Source organism: Merops nubicus, unplaced genomic scaffold (genome assembly GCF_000691845.1).
Source record: "Merops nubicus isolate BGI_N331 unplaced genomic scaffold, ASM69184v1 scaffold32805, whole genome shotgun sequence".
NCBI lineage: Eukaryota > Metazoa > Chordata > Aves > Coraciiformes > Meropidae > Merops > Merops nubicus.
In genome coordinates, this window is record NW_008612166.1 from 1489 (window position 1) to 16027 (window position 14539).

Here is a 14539-nt window from a genome sequence, read left to right on the forward strand (position 1 = left end):
CTCTGTTGTGGGAGTTTCTCTACTGTATACACCCATGATACTTTTCTTTTGATCAGTTCTCTAATTATACTCAAATCTGAATTCAGTTTGGGAGAGTTTATGAAAGTCACTTGTCTTTTTTAGCAGGAACCAGCTTTGTTTCTTTGCAGCACTCAGCAGGGTGGGATCTGGGGCATCCTGGGCTCTGCAGCATCACATACATTACCAGTGGTTTCATTTGCCATTTTCAGCACCCACAGCAGTGGACATGAAATTATCTCAGAGTATCATTTAAATCTCCTCTTGATGGCTTAAGACTTCCTGTAAATTAACTTCTGTTTGGCCCCAGGCTGCATGCAGTTTCATCAAGTCTCACGTGGACTCCAGCAGTGTTGATTCCCTCTTCTATGCTGCCCAGTCCATCCGGGTCCTGTCTGGCTGTGAGGTGAGTTGGGAGCCCTGAGCTTTCCTCCATCTGTTTCTTCAGTTGATGTGCAACTTCTCCTTTGCCTTTCTTTTAGTGGGTTGCACTCTGTTGTGTCTTGGGTAAATCACTTACAGAGCATCAGGGAGGACTCTGTACAAGGCAGAGTGTGAAGACAAAAGAAATAACTTCATCCAGAGCAATTCTGGGGGGATGTTTCTTGATTAAACACTGGTGGCTAAGAAAAAAAAGGAGCCAGCATGTTTTAATGGAATCCCTAGCAGCTGTGTCAGCTAAATGCCTTTGGGTGGATGATAAACTGCTTGTTGGGAGGTAAATCCTGCTTTAAAACACAGTGATGATGGCAAGGCCACCCTTGCTGAGCTGGGGGTGCATTATCCATGGCAGATGAGAAGCAGGAGCAGGTTACCAGGATAAACCTGAGTCGTGGATTACCTTGACTCATTGATGGTTGGCAGCAAAATCTTGCCATTTAATTAAACTAAGAGGTAATGGCTGATAAGGGGCTTTATCCCCAAAACTCTTAGTAGTTCACCAATCAAGTGTTGCTCCTGGAAGAAACTGGTAGTGACTGGAAGCCCTGGTTTTATTCAGATGTGCATCACCACGTTCCCTCTGTTCTTCCTCAGGTCACCGTTTCCAATGAGACCAGGGAGCTGCTGCTTGCAGCTGTCAGTGAGGATTCCTCCATCACCCACATCTTCCACGCCGTGGGGGCCCTGGGGGCCTTTGGGCTCCCTCTGGCCTCTCAGGAGGCACTGAGTGCTCTCACTGCTCGGCTCAGCAAGGAGGAAACCGTGCTGGCGTGAGTCTCTCAGAGGAAGGGGATTTGCTGCTGCAGGCTTGCCCTCCAGGCCCTGGTGTTTGTGGGTTGGGATGCCTGCACTGGGAATACCAGGAGGCAGCAGGAGTCTTGGGATTTATCACCAAAGAATTCAGTAGTTCTGCAAAATGAGAGAATAGGGCTTTCCTCCAAAGCTGGGGAAGAAAGGGAAACTTTGAAACTTGCTTTGTGCTGAAAAAAAATGGGATTCCTGGAAGCCCCAGTAGCAAGGCTGAGGATCTGTGCTATGCAGGGATCAAAGTTTTTCTTCCCTGCCTTTGAATCCAGGAGTTCATTGCAGGGCTGATGTGGCATTCAGTAATGAATTCTACACTTCTGAATCCCTGCAGATTCATTGTCTTGAGTCAACTGAATGCAGCAACAGCTCTTCTGCACTTCATTCAGAATAGAAACCAGTCACTTGGATTTAAATGATGTTGGACTTTTAAGGAAGGCAAAAATCATGGAATTGTTGGTTTTGTTTGTTCTTGTTTTAAGAACCATCCAGGCTTTGGAGACAGCATCTTACCTGTCCCAGCAGGCAGATCTAAGTGGCATCGTTGAGGAGATAGAGGTAGGAACACTCTGTGCTCTCTGACTGCTCAGGCTTTTGTTAGACCTCTCTAGTGCTACAAGATGTGTTCATGTGAAACACAAAAACAACTAACCTGGCTGATTCCTTGCCTGTGTGATGTGGGTTGACTTGGCTCTTCCTTTCACACTGATAAATCTTCTGGACTTCTGCTTTACTGTAGACTGAAACACAGAAAGTCATGACTTTTAAATATGATTAAATCCACTAAAGGCCAAAGGGTTTTTTTCTTCCTATTTCTATTACAAAATCTGTCAGTGAACCCCTACAGATACTCTTGATTACAGACCTAACAGCAGACTTAACTTCTGTGGGTTTATTAGAAAGCAATTTAAATTTTAATAACTCTTTCTGTCAGGATCTTGTTGCTCGCCTGGATGACTTGGGTGGAGTTTATCTTCAGTTTGAAGAAGGAATTGAGACTACTGCACTGTTTGTGGCTGCTGCCTATAAGCTGTCAGACCACGTGGGTACAGAGCCAGCCATGAAGGAGGTTGGTATTTGCCTTTTTCTCTCTTGCACCCTGGATCACAAAAAGGATCTGCCTGCTCCCTGGTGTGCAGTGCAAGAGGCCAGGATAAGCAGGTAGAATTTCTACTGGAAGAAATCATGAGCACACTCAATGAAAAGGGACAACTTGGAAGGAGTACTGTAAATCATGGAATCTAGGAGGAAATTCCACCTTCAGGATCACAGGCTGAATTTGGTTTGATCTTTTTTCTTTTTTTTTTTCAAAGGTACAGAAGGAAGTTGCAAGTGGGGCCTAGTTTGTTTATTGAGACAAGCTGTTGAAGAAGGCTCTCTTGTTTCAGAGTTTGTTCTGGTATTTGGCACTTGTCTAGCACTTTCCAGCATTTCAAAGGGGTTTGCAGATGTTATTTACCTGTGAGGAAAGGCAGGCACCCTAGTTAGAGGTGCCCAGAAGGGAGACAACATTAGTGCTGTACACCTATGGGAATCCAGATGCAAAAACTTGTTGTCTAAAATGACTGTTGGAAATTCCTTTGGAGCCTGGTTAAGCTAGAAATCATTACTGCAAGCTCTCCCCTTAGTGATGTTTCTCCACAACAAGTTAACTTGTTGAAGCTTGATGTGCTTTTGATTGAGAATGGCAGCTCCCTAAAGCCCAAACCAAAGCAGCAGGGTTGAGACAGAAGCCAGTGTAAGACATCTGAGTTCATTCCTGGCTCTCTTCCATGCTGCTGCCAAACAGACTCATGGCCAAATAATTTTGATGTCACTTGTGAGGTGGTGATTCTGCTATGCACAATTCAAACTGTCATCATCCAAATGATGTTAAAAAAATAAAAGACCCAATTAAGGAAAAGGATTTGTTGTTGTTTCAGAATTGTGCTGTCAAAAGTGCTATTGTTGGGGCTTAATCTTTATCTCTTGTGAGTGGTGAGAGTGCCTCCAGAATGCCACAAAACTCTCTAAAAATCAACATGTAGTCTTTGAAAAAATACCTCCCTTTTTTTGACCCACCACAACTGAGTGTCAGTTGCTGATTAGGGCCTGGAGCAATGCCAGGCCCTCCACATGAGTGGAAAACAGGATTTGTACAATGTAGGAGCTCTGTAGCATCTGTCTGGATGCTTTCTGTAGTCTTGATATACATGGGTGCTCATTAATACAAGGAAAAAGGTGAAAATTTCAGATTTAGTGGATCTGATTCAAAAGTGTTCTTTGTAGGTTACCTAAGCTTTGTGCCTGTTGCTTTATTTGGAGTTGTCTTTGATTATTCTCACTTCTGATTAGAATTTAGCCCTCAATCCTTTGCTTGGCTCAAAGGACATGTAACCAAGCTCTCTCTTCCAGACTAGCAGGGAGCAATGGAAGATTCTGAATAATATAGAAGCATAGAATGGTTTGGGTTGGAAAGGACCTTGAAGATCATTTCATTCCAACCTCCTGCAATGGGCAGGGATCCTTTCTTCTAGACCAGGTTGCTCCAAGTCCCATCCAGCCCAGTCTTGAAGACCTCCAGGGATGGGGCATCCATAGCTTCTTGAGGCAACCTGTTCCAATGTCTCACTCCCCTTACAGTAAATAATTTATTCTTAAGATCTAATTTAAATCTGACCTCTTTGAGTTTAAACCCACTACCCATATCCTAGCCCTGCACTCCTCATGAAGAATCCCTTCCCAGCTTTCTTACAGGCCCCCTTTAAGTTCTGAAGGCTGCAGTAAGGTCTCCCTAGAGCCTTCTCTTCTCCAGGCTGAACTATCCCAACTCCCTCAGCCTGGCCTCACAGCAGAGGGGTTCCTGTCCTTGGATCATCTTCATGGCCCTCTGCTCCAGGAGGTCCACAGGTCCAGGTCTGTCCTGTGCTGAGGACTCCAGAGCTGGACCCAGCACTGCAGGGGGGTCTCACCAGAGCAGAGGAGAGGGACAGAACCTCCCACCTCCACCCTCTGGCCAGACTTTTTCCTGCAGCCCAGGATGAAGTTGACTTCTGGGCTGTGAGAGCACATTGCTGGCTCCTGTTCAACTTTTCATCCACCAGCAGCCCCAAGTCCTTCTCTGCAGGGCTGCTCTCAATCCCCTCATCTCCCAGCCTGTGTTTGTGCTTGTGATTGCCCTGACCCACGTGTAGGACCTTGCCCTTGGCCTCCTTGAACTTCATGAGGTTCACACAGGCCACCTTTCCAGCCTGTCCAGGCCCCTCTGGGTGGACCCTGTCCCTCTGGTGTGTCAGCCCCAGCACACAGCTCAGTGTCCTGCTCTGCCCCAGCAGAGTCAGGCTGCAGAACCACCTGGGGGACGTGGTCACACTCCTGCTTTGGAGAGGACAAATGAGCTTTGGCACATCCCAGAGCCAGTGCTGGCCCAGGGCTCCTGGTGGTACTGCTTTAATCCTCTTAGCTTCAGCACACTGCTGAGCCTAAGAGGATAAGCCTGCGTGGGCCTAGACTGCCTCCTTCCAGAGCCATCAGGATGCTTTGCATCACCACTCTGTAGCCCTCCCAGCTTGGCCAGTGGCCAGGACCTCTAGCTTAGTCCTCCTTTACTGTGTGAAGACAACTGTCCAGCTCCTGGAGCCAAATGGTCTTTTTGCAGCTCTGAGCAGTTGAGCTGATGGCATCTTCCGTTCCGAGACGTGCAAAGGGGGAGATCCAAATTCTGCTTTTACAAGTTTCCAGCACAGTTACAACAGTTGTGGTTGGGACAGCCTGGCCAAGCATAAGAATGCTAATGTGCCACTCAAAAAGTAGCTAATTTTGGCTCACCTCATCACCTGAATTAGTTGTCAAGCAAATGGGGAAATGAAACAGTCCTTGGGATGATCTTTTTGTTCATGTTTTTACGTTTCTCCTTCCCAAGGATGTTTTGATGAATAACATCCCACTGAGCCACGCTGTGGGGAGCTGCTGGTGCTCACAAGTGATCTGCCTTTCCTCTTTCAGGATCAAATCATTCAGCTGATGAATGCAATTTTTAGCAAGAAGAACTTTGAGACCCTCTCGGAGGCTTTCAGCGTGGCCTGTGCCGCGGGCGCCTTGTCCCGCAACCGCTTCCACTTGCCTGTCATTGTTGTCCCTGAGGGGCCTGCAGCTGTGTCTCACCACCAGCCCCTGCTCAGGGTGAGTCCTGCCCCCAGCTCTTAACCCAGCTCTTGGCTCAGCCTTCAGTGTTGCAGCTCTGGGCTGAGTGCTAAGGGGATGTCCTTCGTTTCTAGCTCCGGGACTCGGGTTCCAGGTGATGTGAGGCTTTAGGGCTTTTATGAGGTGATTTTTGGGAAGCTCTGCTTGTCAGATGTGACCTTGGGAGGTTGCTGTGTGGAAGTCAGCTCTGCTGATCAGAGTTTTTTTCTTTCCTGGTTATGTTAGAACTAGGTGAATATAGGATCCTGGGCAGGGGAAGATTCTGGGTGTGTAATACAGAGGGGTGGCAAGTCATCTGTGCTCCTGCCTTTCTTCTGGGACAAGGAGTTTCACAGACATTCTTGTTTCTCATGCAGCTACAAGTGACTGATGTTATGTCCCAGCCACTGACTCAAGCTTCTGTAAAGCTGGACTATGCCAAGTCTGCATCCAGCAAAGCCACTGTCCTTCAGCAGACAGCATTTACTCTTTCAGGGTAAGAAGACAATCTTTCTTGTACAGGTTGTGAGGCAAGCAGGTGTTGTTTAAACAGTGTTGGGGTTATTTCCCGTGTGAGTTCTCCCACCTGAGAAATGTTTGTATGATGGAAGACTCAAATTTGGTTGATAATGGGTGACTGAGCATGTTTGGAAGTGATGGTGAATTTCTGTTGCTTTTTCTTTTGATTGGGAGTGGGAAATTCCAACATTCTTCTGGCTTTGGGGGAACTGAAAGATTCTCTTCCTGCTGCACTTACAATGTTAGTTTTGTGCTGCATTTGTTCACTTTGTCATATCTGGAGACTTGGTAGCAAGCTGTTACCTATTTGTAGGCTGCTGTTAGTGTCCTAGAGGATACTTAACACCTTCCTTTTTTTATTCTAGAGATGTCTTTGAGCTGAACTTCATGAATGTGAAACCTGCAAGTGGATATTATGATTTCTCCATCAGTGTTGATGGAGACAAGAGATTTATTGCCAACAAGGTTGAGGTGAGTGTGCTTTCTGATGGCATCTTCATCCTGGGCCTGTGCTGAAACACCTTTTTATTTATACCCATTAAGGATGTTGCCAGTTGCCTTGGATTTCTGTCACATGATTAGATTTTGTCTCAGGACTATGACCAGTAATGAGATGAATACATATTCAAAAGAAACTTGTATGAATTTCAAAACTGACCTCTCACTTTGACACTGCTCTGACAGCACATGACCAAAGGCAAGCAGGGGAAGTGTTTCTGCAGCAGCCTAAAGCAGCTGTAGAGAAGTGGGTCCTAAGAGTGCTGGTTCTTCAGATCATTCAAGATGTGAGTTCTCTATATCTCAAGGCTTAGCTAGCAGTCCTCTGCTGATGCCTGAGCATTTGTTGTGGTTTGTATAAGCTTTAGAGCCCTAGAAAGGAATCAAGGGGGTCTTCTCCCATCTCCTCACTGATGCTGTTGTAGTGGAGAAGCAGTGACCCAAGCAGATGCAAATGAAGCCATTTCATGCATCCAAACCCCCTTTTTGCTGACAAAAGCTGCTACACCACACCTTTCTGAAGAATTTTTTTATAACCACTTAGTTTTACTTCCCTCCCAATTAAATCCAGTGAGAAGAATGGGACCACTCCTGTAGTCACCCCAGGGTCAGGAGCTCAGAGCGCTCTTCTCCAGCGATATCTATTCCCAGGGTTAATTTTACCTGGGTTGCCTCTTTAAGAAAAAAAAAATCAGCTTTTAAAATCTTCCAGCATGGAGGAAGACACTTATTTACAACTGCTGCCCTTTCCTCTGGTGTTGTGACTGGAGTAGTAACACTCAGGGGTGTCAGAAGGGGGCTGAGTGCTGCTGGCACACGGAGGTACCGGCAGGAGCGTGTTAACACCAGGGCAGCTTGGTGGGAACTGCTCCTAATAAGACACATTGTTAGAGGGGAGGACTGCTGGGGGAACTGCTGCTTTTTTTTTTCCTTACTGTTATTAGCATTAATTGTCCTTAATGCACCATGGTTTTGACAGTAATGAGCTAAACCAGTGGGTTATTACTCCGGCAGAGACGACATTTCCTGGCATTAAAATATTTGAGAGGTGTTTGTGTGCTGTTCAGTTGGTGGGGCTGTGTGCAGCAGCTCTGCTCTGCTTTCCTGTAACTTTTAAAAAAAATTTAACATTTCATTAGCCCACCTTTCTTTGCTCCCATCTTGGAACAAACTAAAGCTTTCCTGAAGTTAGCCAGAATAGTCCACTCATTCACGGATCCATTTTCAGGGGTCACCTTTATCTTTAATCACACTTCTTGTGGTAAAGGATCTGCCAAGATTGTTGTGTTTGAAGTCTCACCTGAATAGTTTGGTTTGTGTTTTCACAGATTTTTCCCCACAGATTCCCTGTGAATTCTTTTTCAAGGGGAGGGTCTGGGGCTGGTTCACATGGGCAAACCTGTAATAACAAATTGTAGTATACAACAAAAAATATGACAGTGAAACCTGAATTTTCCAGGGGGACATTTTTGTAAGCTGTGAGAACAAATGTGCTAATTAAAAACTACAGACTGCAGTGACTGCTGATGTTTGAGAGGACTGAAATAGGTCAAGCCCAGTGAGGTTCACTGCCTGGAAGGTCTGTGCTTTGAGACCAGGGAGAGGGCAAGAAGCTGTTCCTCTGCTTGGGGTTTGTGCTGCTCTGAGCACAGAGGAGTGTGATAGATGGCAGGGCCTCCTTGGCTTCCTGCACTAGTGATAAATGCTGTGAGTCCTTAGGAAAGCTGCCTGAGGAGAGTGCAGGTCTGCAGGAGTGCTTTGGCTTTTGCCTGCTGGTAATAAAATCAGCAGAAACCTCTTTGGCTTTAGGAGCCAACAAAGGCCTAAGTGGTTGCTGTCTGGAGACCTCTCATCTCACATTGCTCTCCAGCAAGCAGAAGTACATATGCACATGAAGACTTCAGTTGGATCATCTGTGATGTAATCTTCAAGAGCTGCTCCCTGCTATTTTAGGAGGAGAACTAGTTGGATCTGGATAGTTGGGCTGTTCCATTAAAACCAGTTCTCCAAAGGGTGGCTGACTCCAGCATGACTGAGAAGCTGGTGGCTGCTCGTGTGAGGAGGAAGGGGGTGGCTTAGGGTTAGTGACTGCTGCAGGAGCTTTGCCAGGAGGTGAATTGCTGTAGAACCCTCTGTTCAGGTTAAGTTCTGTCTCTGGTTTAGTGTAAGACCCTCTTTGAGGAAAGGGACAGAAGAGCTAAAAATTTTGCAGGGAATTTGTAATTAGTATATGTGGAGTGCTCTTGAGTCATTTTCTGTTGTGTTCTGTTGCAGCTGAAAGTAAAAGTTTCCACAGAAGTTGGGATTACTAATGTAGATCTTTCTACTGTGGATAAAGATCAGAGCATTGCACCAAAAACAACCAGGTAAGAGGTTTTGATGTGGGTGATCCTGTAAGGGGCAGCTCTGGCTCTAGGCTGAAGGTCTTCTGAGCTTTACCAACGTCAGCTAAACCAGAGGAATCTTGTGCTAGGTTCAACTACAGAGTTATACCTGTGCTGTGTCTCTTAAACCTGGAGGCTCACTGGGAGAATACTGATTACTTTTATCAGTGGTTTTCCTTAATAGTGAAATAATACAGAAGCCAGGCAGCCTGAGTCTTCTCTTCCTTTCTTTTTTTTTTGTTCCTAAAAGAAAATCCATTCCTTTCTTTACATTCCATTTATGGTGGAAGAGAAAAACACATTTGTTCACCTTAATTTCTGTTAAAATTGCTCATCTGTGCTTCATTGACCACAGTACTGCTGGGTAGGTTTGCATGCCTTGGTTTCTTTGAACACCAGACCTTCTCTTGGAAGATGTCCTCAATTCTCTTTGGTTTTTTTTTACCTCCTAGGGTAGCTTACCCAGCCAAAGCCAAGGGCTCATTCACTGCTGACAGCCACCAGAATTTTGCCTTATCCTTCCAGCTGGTAGACGTGAACAGTGGAGCTGAACTCATCCCTCATCAGGTTAGGACACTTTTTGGCATTGCTGTGTCACTGACATCTTCCACCTTGAACCATCTGAGGTGACAGTTGCTCTTGAAAAGACTGGGTAGGTTTTGAGACCTGTACCTGACCTGACCTGGCCTGTGAAGGATCACTGATCTTGGCAGAGGGGAAATGGATTCAGTTTGGTTTGGCTGTGTGTTACATGAAGCCTCTTCTGGCTCTGGCTCACTGTCTTATTTAGCTCAGCAAAAGGACCCCAGGCAGCCTGCACTGTAGAAGCACACTGACTTCTTCCTATAGATTGTCTGCTGAAAAAGTCCTTAAATGTAGACTTTTCTTTTCCCTTGTATAAAACAGGGGAAAAAAAATGGGGGGGAAGCCCCAACAAAACCCATCTGTGGATGAATCTGTTGTGTGCTGTTGCATATACCCTGTGGAGTAACATGGATTATGTTGCCTCTGCTCCTGTGTTCATATAATGACTTGAAGAGACAGAACTCACTGACTTACAGGGGTCTAGAGACTTTATATTCCAGCTTCTGCTTATCTTCTGCTGTTTGATTTCAGGTTAATCTCTCATTTGTAAACACTATGAGATATTCCAGACATGTCACCACCTTCCCTTTCAGACTTTTGTTCGACTCCACAACCAGAAGACTGGCCAGGAGGTTGTGTTTGTGGCAGAACCAGACAGCAAGAACGTGTACAAGTTTGAGCTGGATACCTCTGAAAGAAAGACTGAATTTGACTCTGCCTCTGGGACCTACACTCTTTACTTGATCATTGGAGATGCCACTCTGGAGAACCCAATCCTGTGGAATGTGGTACGTGGCTGGAAGTGTGGGGCTGTGGTTTGGAGATTACTGGCAGTCTTGAAGGGGGAATAAAAAAGCTCTCAAATGTTTTGTTCTTTGTAGTGAACCAGAATCCTTTTGGCCATTTATGGGCTCTGAGGTTTGATGTTCATTCTAAGGGTTTTTTTTTAAGTAAGCATCAAAGCAAGACAGAAATGAGCATTCTATTCATTATGAGTGGAACAGAAAGTTCAGAATGCTTATGGGGTTGATAGAATTTCACAGCAAGCACTTAAGATTTAGCCTTTCTGTGTTTGCTGTGCTGGGAATAAATCCAGTTCTTAGCAGTGGGAAAATGGTGTTGCTGCCCCTGTTGAGGAGGAACTGCTGCCTAAAAAAAATCTGGTGGCTTTTTCTTAATTTCCTTTAAAAACCACATCAGTCGTGGATTGACAAATAAGGACATAGGCCACAGTAATGGAATAAGTTTTAGAAAACTTCTAATCCATGAAGATCAAACCTCATGAAGCTGCATGATTTCATTTCAGGCTGATGTCGTGATCAAGTTCCCAGAAGAGGATGTGCCATCCACAGTCCAGTCCAAGAACCTCTTTGTTCCCAAACCTGAAATCCAGGTACAGTCAAAACCCAAAATCATGTGCAGAGGTGGAGGACCAGTCCTGATAGGATTTTTTTTCTCAGCACAATTTATTTTTGAAAAGCATTTTCTCATTAAAAGAAATTGTGTCAATAATGTGATTAAAGGAAGACCATAGGCACTGCTTCATGGAAAGAAATTGCTTGCAGTCCTCTGGACAATGAATAGATTAGCTGAGTCCCCTACCTGTGAGAGAGCAACTGGTCTCACTGAGAAGATTCAGACACAAAATTTGACTAGGTGAGCACCACAGAAAGCTCCATGCTGAAGATCTCTAATGCTTCATTCCAGCCATCTGTGCTGATGACAAATGCTTCTGTGAGCACAAGGAAAAGTTAACTGCAAGAGATCAAACGTGCAGAGACTGGAATAGACACTAAAGAGTCAGGCTTTGCCTTGAGGAATGCTTATCATCCAGAGGAACATCTGGGAACAGCACCAGGGCTGCAGCTGGTCCTTGAGGGAGCTGAGCAGCTCTCTTGGAATGCTCCCACTGACATGTTGCTTTTGTTTTGTTTGCAGCACCTCTTCAGGGAACCTGAGAAGAGGCCTCCCACTGTGGTATCCAACACTTTCACAGCATTGATTCTCTCCCCACTGCTTTTGCTGCTCATTCTGGTGAGTGAACTGGGTCACAGAAGAAGGTTTTTTTCCCCATCCAGTCCAAAGTCACTTAGGAGGTTGGCCAGCTAAACATCCTGCTAAAACTCTTGGTTCATCATGACTACCACAGCAGCAGTAGCTGCCAAATGTCAGTGCAGAGTGCTGGTTTGATATGGTCTCCTCCTTAAACTGCTGGTTTTTAGTTGAGTTTATAGTCAAAACAGAAAAACACTGCTGCCAAGTTAGAAGTGGGATGAGTTTCTTCAGTGTGTTTCTACTGGAGATGTTGAATAACATTGGACAGATTGTTGTAACATTAGACTTCCACAGGAAAAAAGTGCAGGGATTCTGCCTCACACTTCATCTCTCCATCACAACCCCTGTGCTGCTTAATCCTGTCAGACTGATTCCCATGGATGGATGTCATTAGTATTTGTGTCCATGGTTGGAACATCTCCTGCTACTCCCTCTGTCATCAGATCAGTGGTTTGAACTTAATGCAATGCAAAATTCTCATGGGGGCAAATTGCTCCTTATTTGGAGGAGGGAACTGATCCTCTGTTGGCTTGGCAGTAATTTCCCATTAGCTGGTCTCACCCAAAGCTGGCATCCACATCATCATGTCCACTGGCCTCTGGAGTTCCCAGTGTGCACGTTGATGACACTGCAGTGAGGAATCTCATTGCTACCTCTCCCATTTCCCATCCCTCATGCCTTTCTCCTTGGCACTCTGAAAATTGGAATTGTTTTTATGAGCAAACATCTTCCACTGATAGCTGTTCTTTTGCTGAGTCTAAAACAAGAACCTTACCCTTTTTTTTGTCTTTTTGATTGGCAGTAATTCAACTGGATAGAAACAGCAATGTTTTTCTGGCAAATAAAATGTAGATTTGAGGTAATTGAGGAACTGCAGTTGGGTGGTTGGAAGCAGCAGGAGAAACTTTCACTAAAAAGCTCAGCAGTGCTGTCTGTAGCAAAATTAGTGAATAGCAGTAAAGAGATGCAGCTCTAGAGAAGACTCTGGATTCACTGAAGAACTCAAAGCAGCCAGGCTTGAAGGATACTGAAGATTAAAATCTTGTGTTCACAAGGCTGTTGTAACTTGGGTTTTGTCTCTTTTTTTTCCTTTCAGTGGATAAAGATAGGTGCCAACATCTCCAACTTCAGCTTTGCTCCCAGCACCCTTGTTTTTCACATGGGACATGCTGGTAAGTGTCAGAGGCTTTCTGCTTTGTTTGACCTTCTCACCTGGGAGTTACAGATGAGAGCCCTGGTGCTTAATGGGCTTGTGGTCTATTAACTGTAATGACATAATAGCATAACATTTGTTCTCTTGGTTTTTTTATCTGCCTTCCTGCTTTTCATGATTGTTAATATGGTGATAAACCTGTTTTGGCCATCAGCTGATAACAGCCCTCATTATCCAGGCTCCTCTCTCACATGATTTATCTGTGCTTAAGAGAACTTCTTATTTCCAGAGGTCACACTTTCTTTATTGCATGTTTATCCTTTGTAAGCAGGGAGATTCTGTGGGGATCAAAACCTGCAGGATTCCTGTCTACATCTTTTCTTTAGAGCTCTTCCTGTGAAAGCTCTTCTTGTTCTTGGCTGGACCAAGACCATTTTTTTTTTTTCCCCCTTCAGTTTTATTTTTCTCTTGGTTGCACAGTTATTTACTGTCTTGGTAGACTTCCCAAAACATAGCAGGTTGGGAGAACACTGGGTGTGCTGTTTCCCAAATGATAGTGTGTTCTTTATCCAAGCCAGTTTCCTTGGATGCTCTATAAAGCTGGAAGCTCCTACAGATGTGCAGAGGTTAACATCCTTTCTTGGAATCCAGTGCATCCTCCTCCTTAATGGCCCCTAATGTCTGTAATATGTCCATAGTTCTGCCACAAGAGGGTTGTTTGCAAGCCATCAATGTCACATTTTTCTTCAGTGTGGAGACCCAGACACCTTCTTCCCCTGGCAAAAGTGTGTAGTGTTCAGAGCTGCCATTTCAGAGCTTCAGGGATGAGAGAGAAACCAAATGCTTCAGCCTGGCAGTACAACATAACAGTTGTTCTGAGGCTAACAAAAGGCTGGGCTCTGAAATGCAGCTTCAGCCCTGGGCTCTGTCTTTTCTTCACAGCCATGTTGGGACTCATGTACGTCTACTGGACTCAGCTCAACATGTTCCAGACTCTGAAGTACTTGGCCATTTTGGGTGGTGTCACCTTCCTGGCAGGCAACAGGATGCTGGCTCAGAAGGCAGTGAAAAGGTGAGGCAGGGGTGGGAGCTGCTTTTCAGATCAGTGGGGAGGAGATCACCTTGGTGCTCTCCTGTGGCAGGGACTGGGCCAGTAATGAACACTGCTTCTGGGCCTTGGGTGTGGGGATGGGCTGCTGGGTCTCCCTGCTGTGCCTGTTGCACAACAAGGGCTTGAATTAACTGTGGCAACAAGCTGCTCCCACTGAGACAGGGAACTGCTCCTTCAGGGAGAATGGTCCACGTGGCCTCTTGCCACGGGGCACATGGAGGAAGCAGAGGGTGGAAGTGTGTGCACTTGGACATGGGGGAAACCCAGGTTTGGCAAGATATTCACTGACAAATTTACTACACAATATATCAAGCTCTTAGATTATTGCTAGATAATGAAAGCAGAAGAGTCTCAACTGCTCTGTAGCTGTGCTTGGGAGAGAAGTTTGGAGGGGAAGGGTAAGGTGGGGGTCTCTTACTCCCACCTTCCCCTACACAGAGAGGGATTATAGAGAGAAGAAAAGCAGATGCTTATTGGAGCTGTGCAGCAACAGAGAAAGGGCAATGGGTGCAAGGGGAAACAGGGAAAATTCTGGTAATTGTTAGGGATACAACATTCATTTCTGGACTGGCTCCTCACACTTGTCCCCTGCCTCGTGGTGTCCCCTGGCTGTGCTGTGGCTTGGGCAGTTTGCAGACCCAGGCTTCCAGCACTGCATGAATTAGGGGTCAGACAGTCCCCTGTCCTTTGCTTCTGCCACAGGGGGTTACCAGGGTCAGACTCAAGTTTTGGCACTGTTGTATTAATGCAGAGTTTGGCTTTGAAGATGGTCTTATGGATCATCCATTTGATTTGCCATCAAACCTGTGC

General features: G+C 45.6%; 1 protein-coding gene across 1 annotated transcript in view; it reads left to right on the forward strand.

Moving 5' to 3' along the window:
* Positions 1-328: 328 nt before the first annotated feature.
* Positions 329-14539, forward strand: part of RPN2 (ribophorin II) — a gene marked incomplete at its 5' end in the record, with an annotated part of 16702 nt that continues 2491 nt past the window's right edge. The window contains 14 exons of the mRNA XM_008941470.1: positions 329-424; positions 1054-1229; positions 1746-1821; positions 2198-2332; positions 5248-5424; positions 5802-5920; positions 6309-6414; positions 8716-8807; positions 9278-9392; positions 10004-10198; positions 10717-10803; positions 11349-11444; positions 12562-12637; positions 13561-13690. Of these exons, the coding sequence (XP_008939718.1) occupies positions 329-424; positions 1054-1229; positions 1746-1821; positions 2198-2332; positions 5248-5424; positions 5802-5920; positions 6309-6414; positions 8716-8807; positions 9278-9392; positions 10004-10198; positions 10717-10803; positions 11349-11444; positions 12562-12637; positions 13561-13690 (1676 nt within the window). The remainder of the gene's footprint in view (positions 425-1053; positions 1230-1745; positions 1822-2197; positions 2333-5247; positions 5425-5801; positions 5921-6308; positions 6415-8715; positions 8808-9277; positions 9393-10003; positions 10199-10716; positions 10804-11348; positions 11445-12561; positions 12638-13560; positions 13691-14539) is intronic.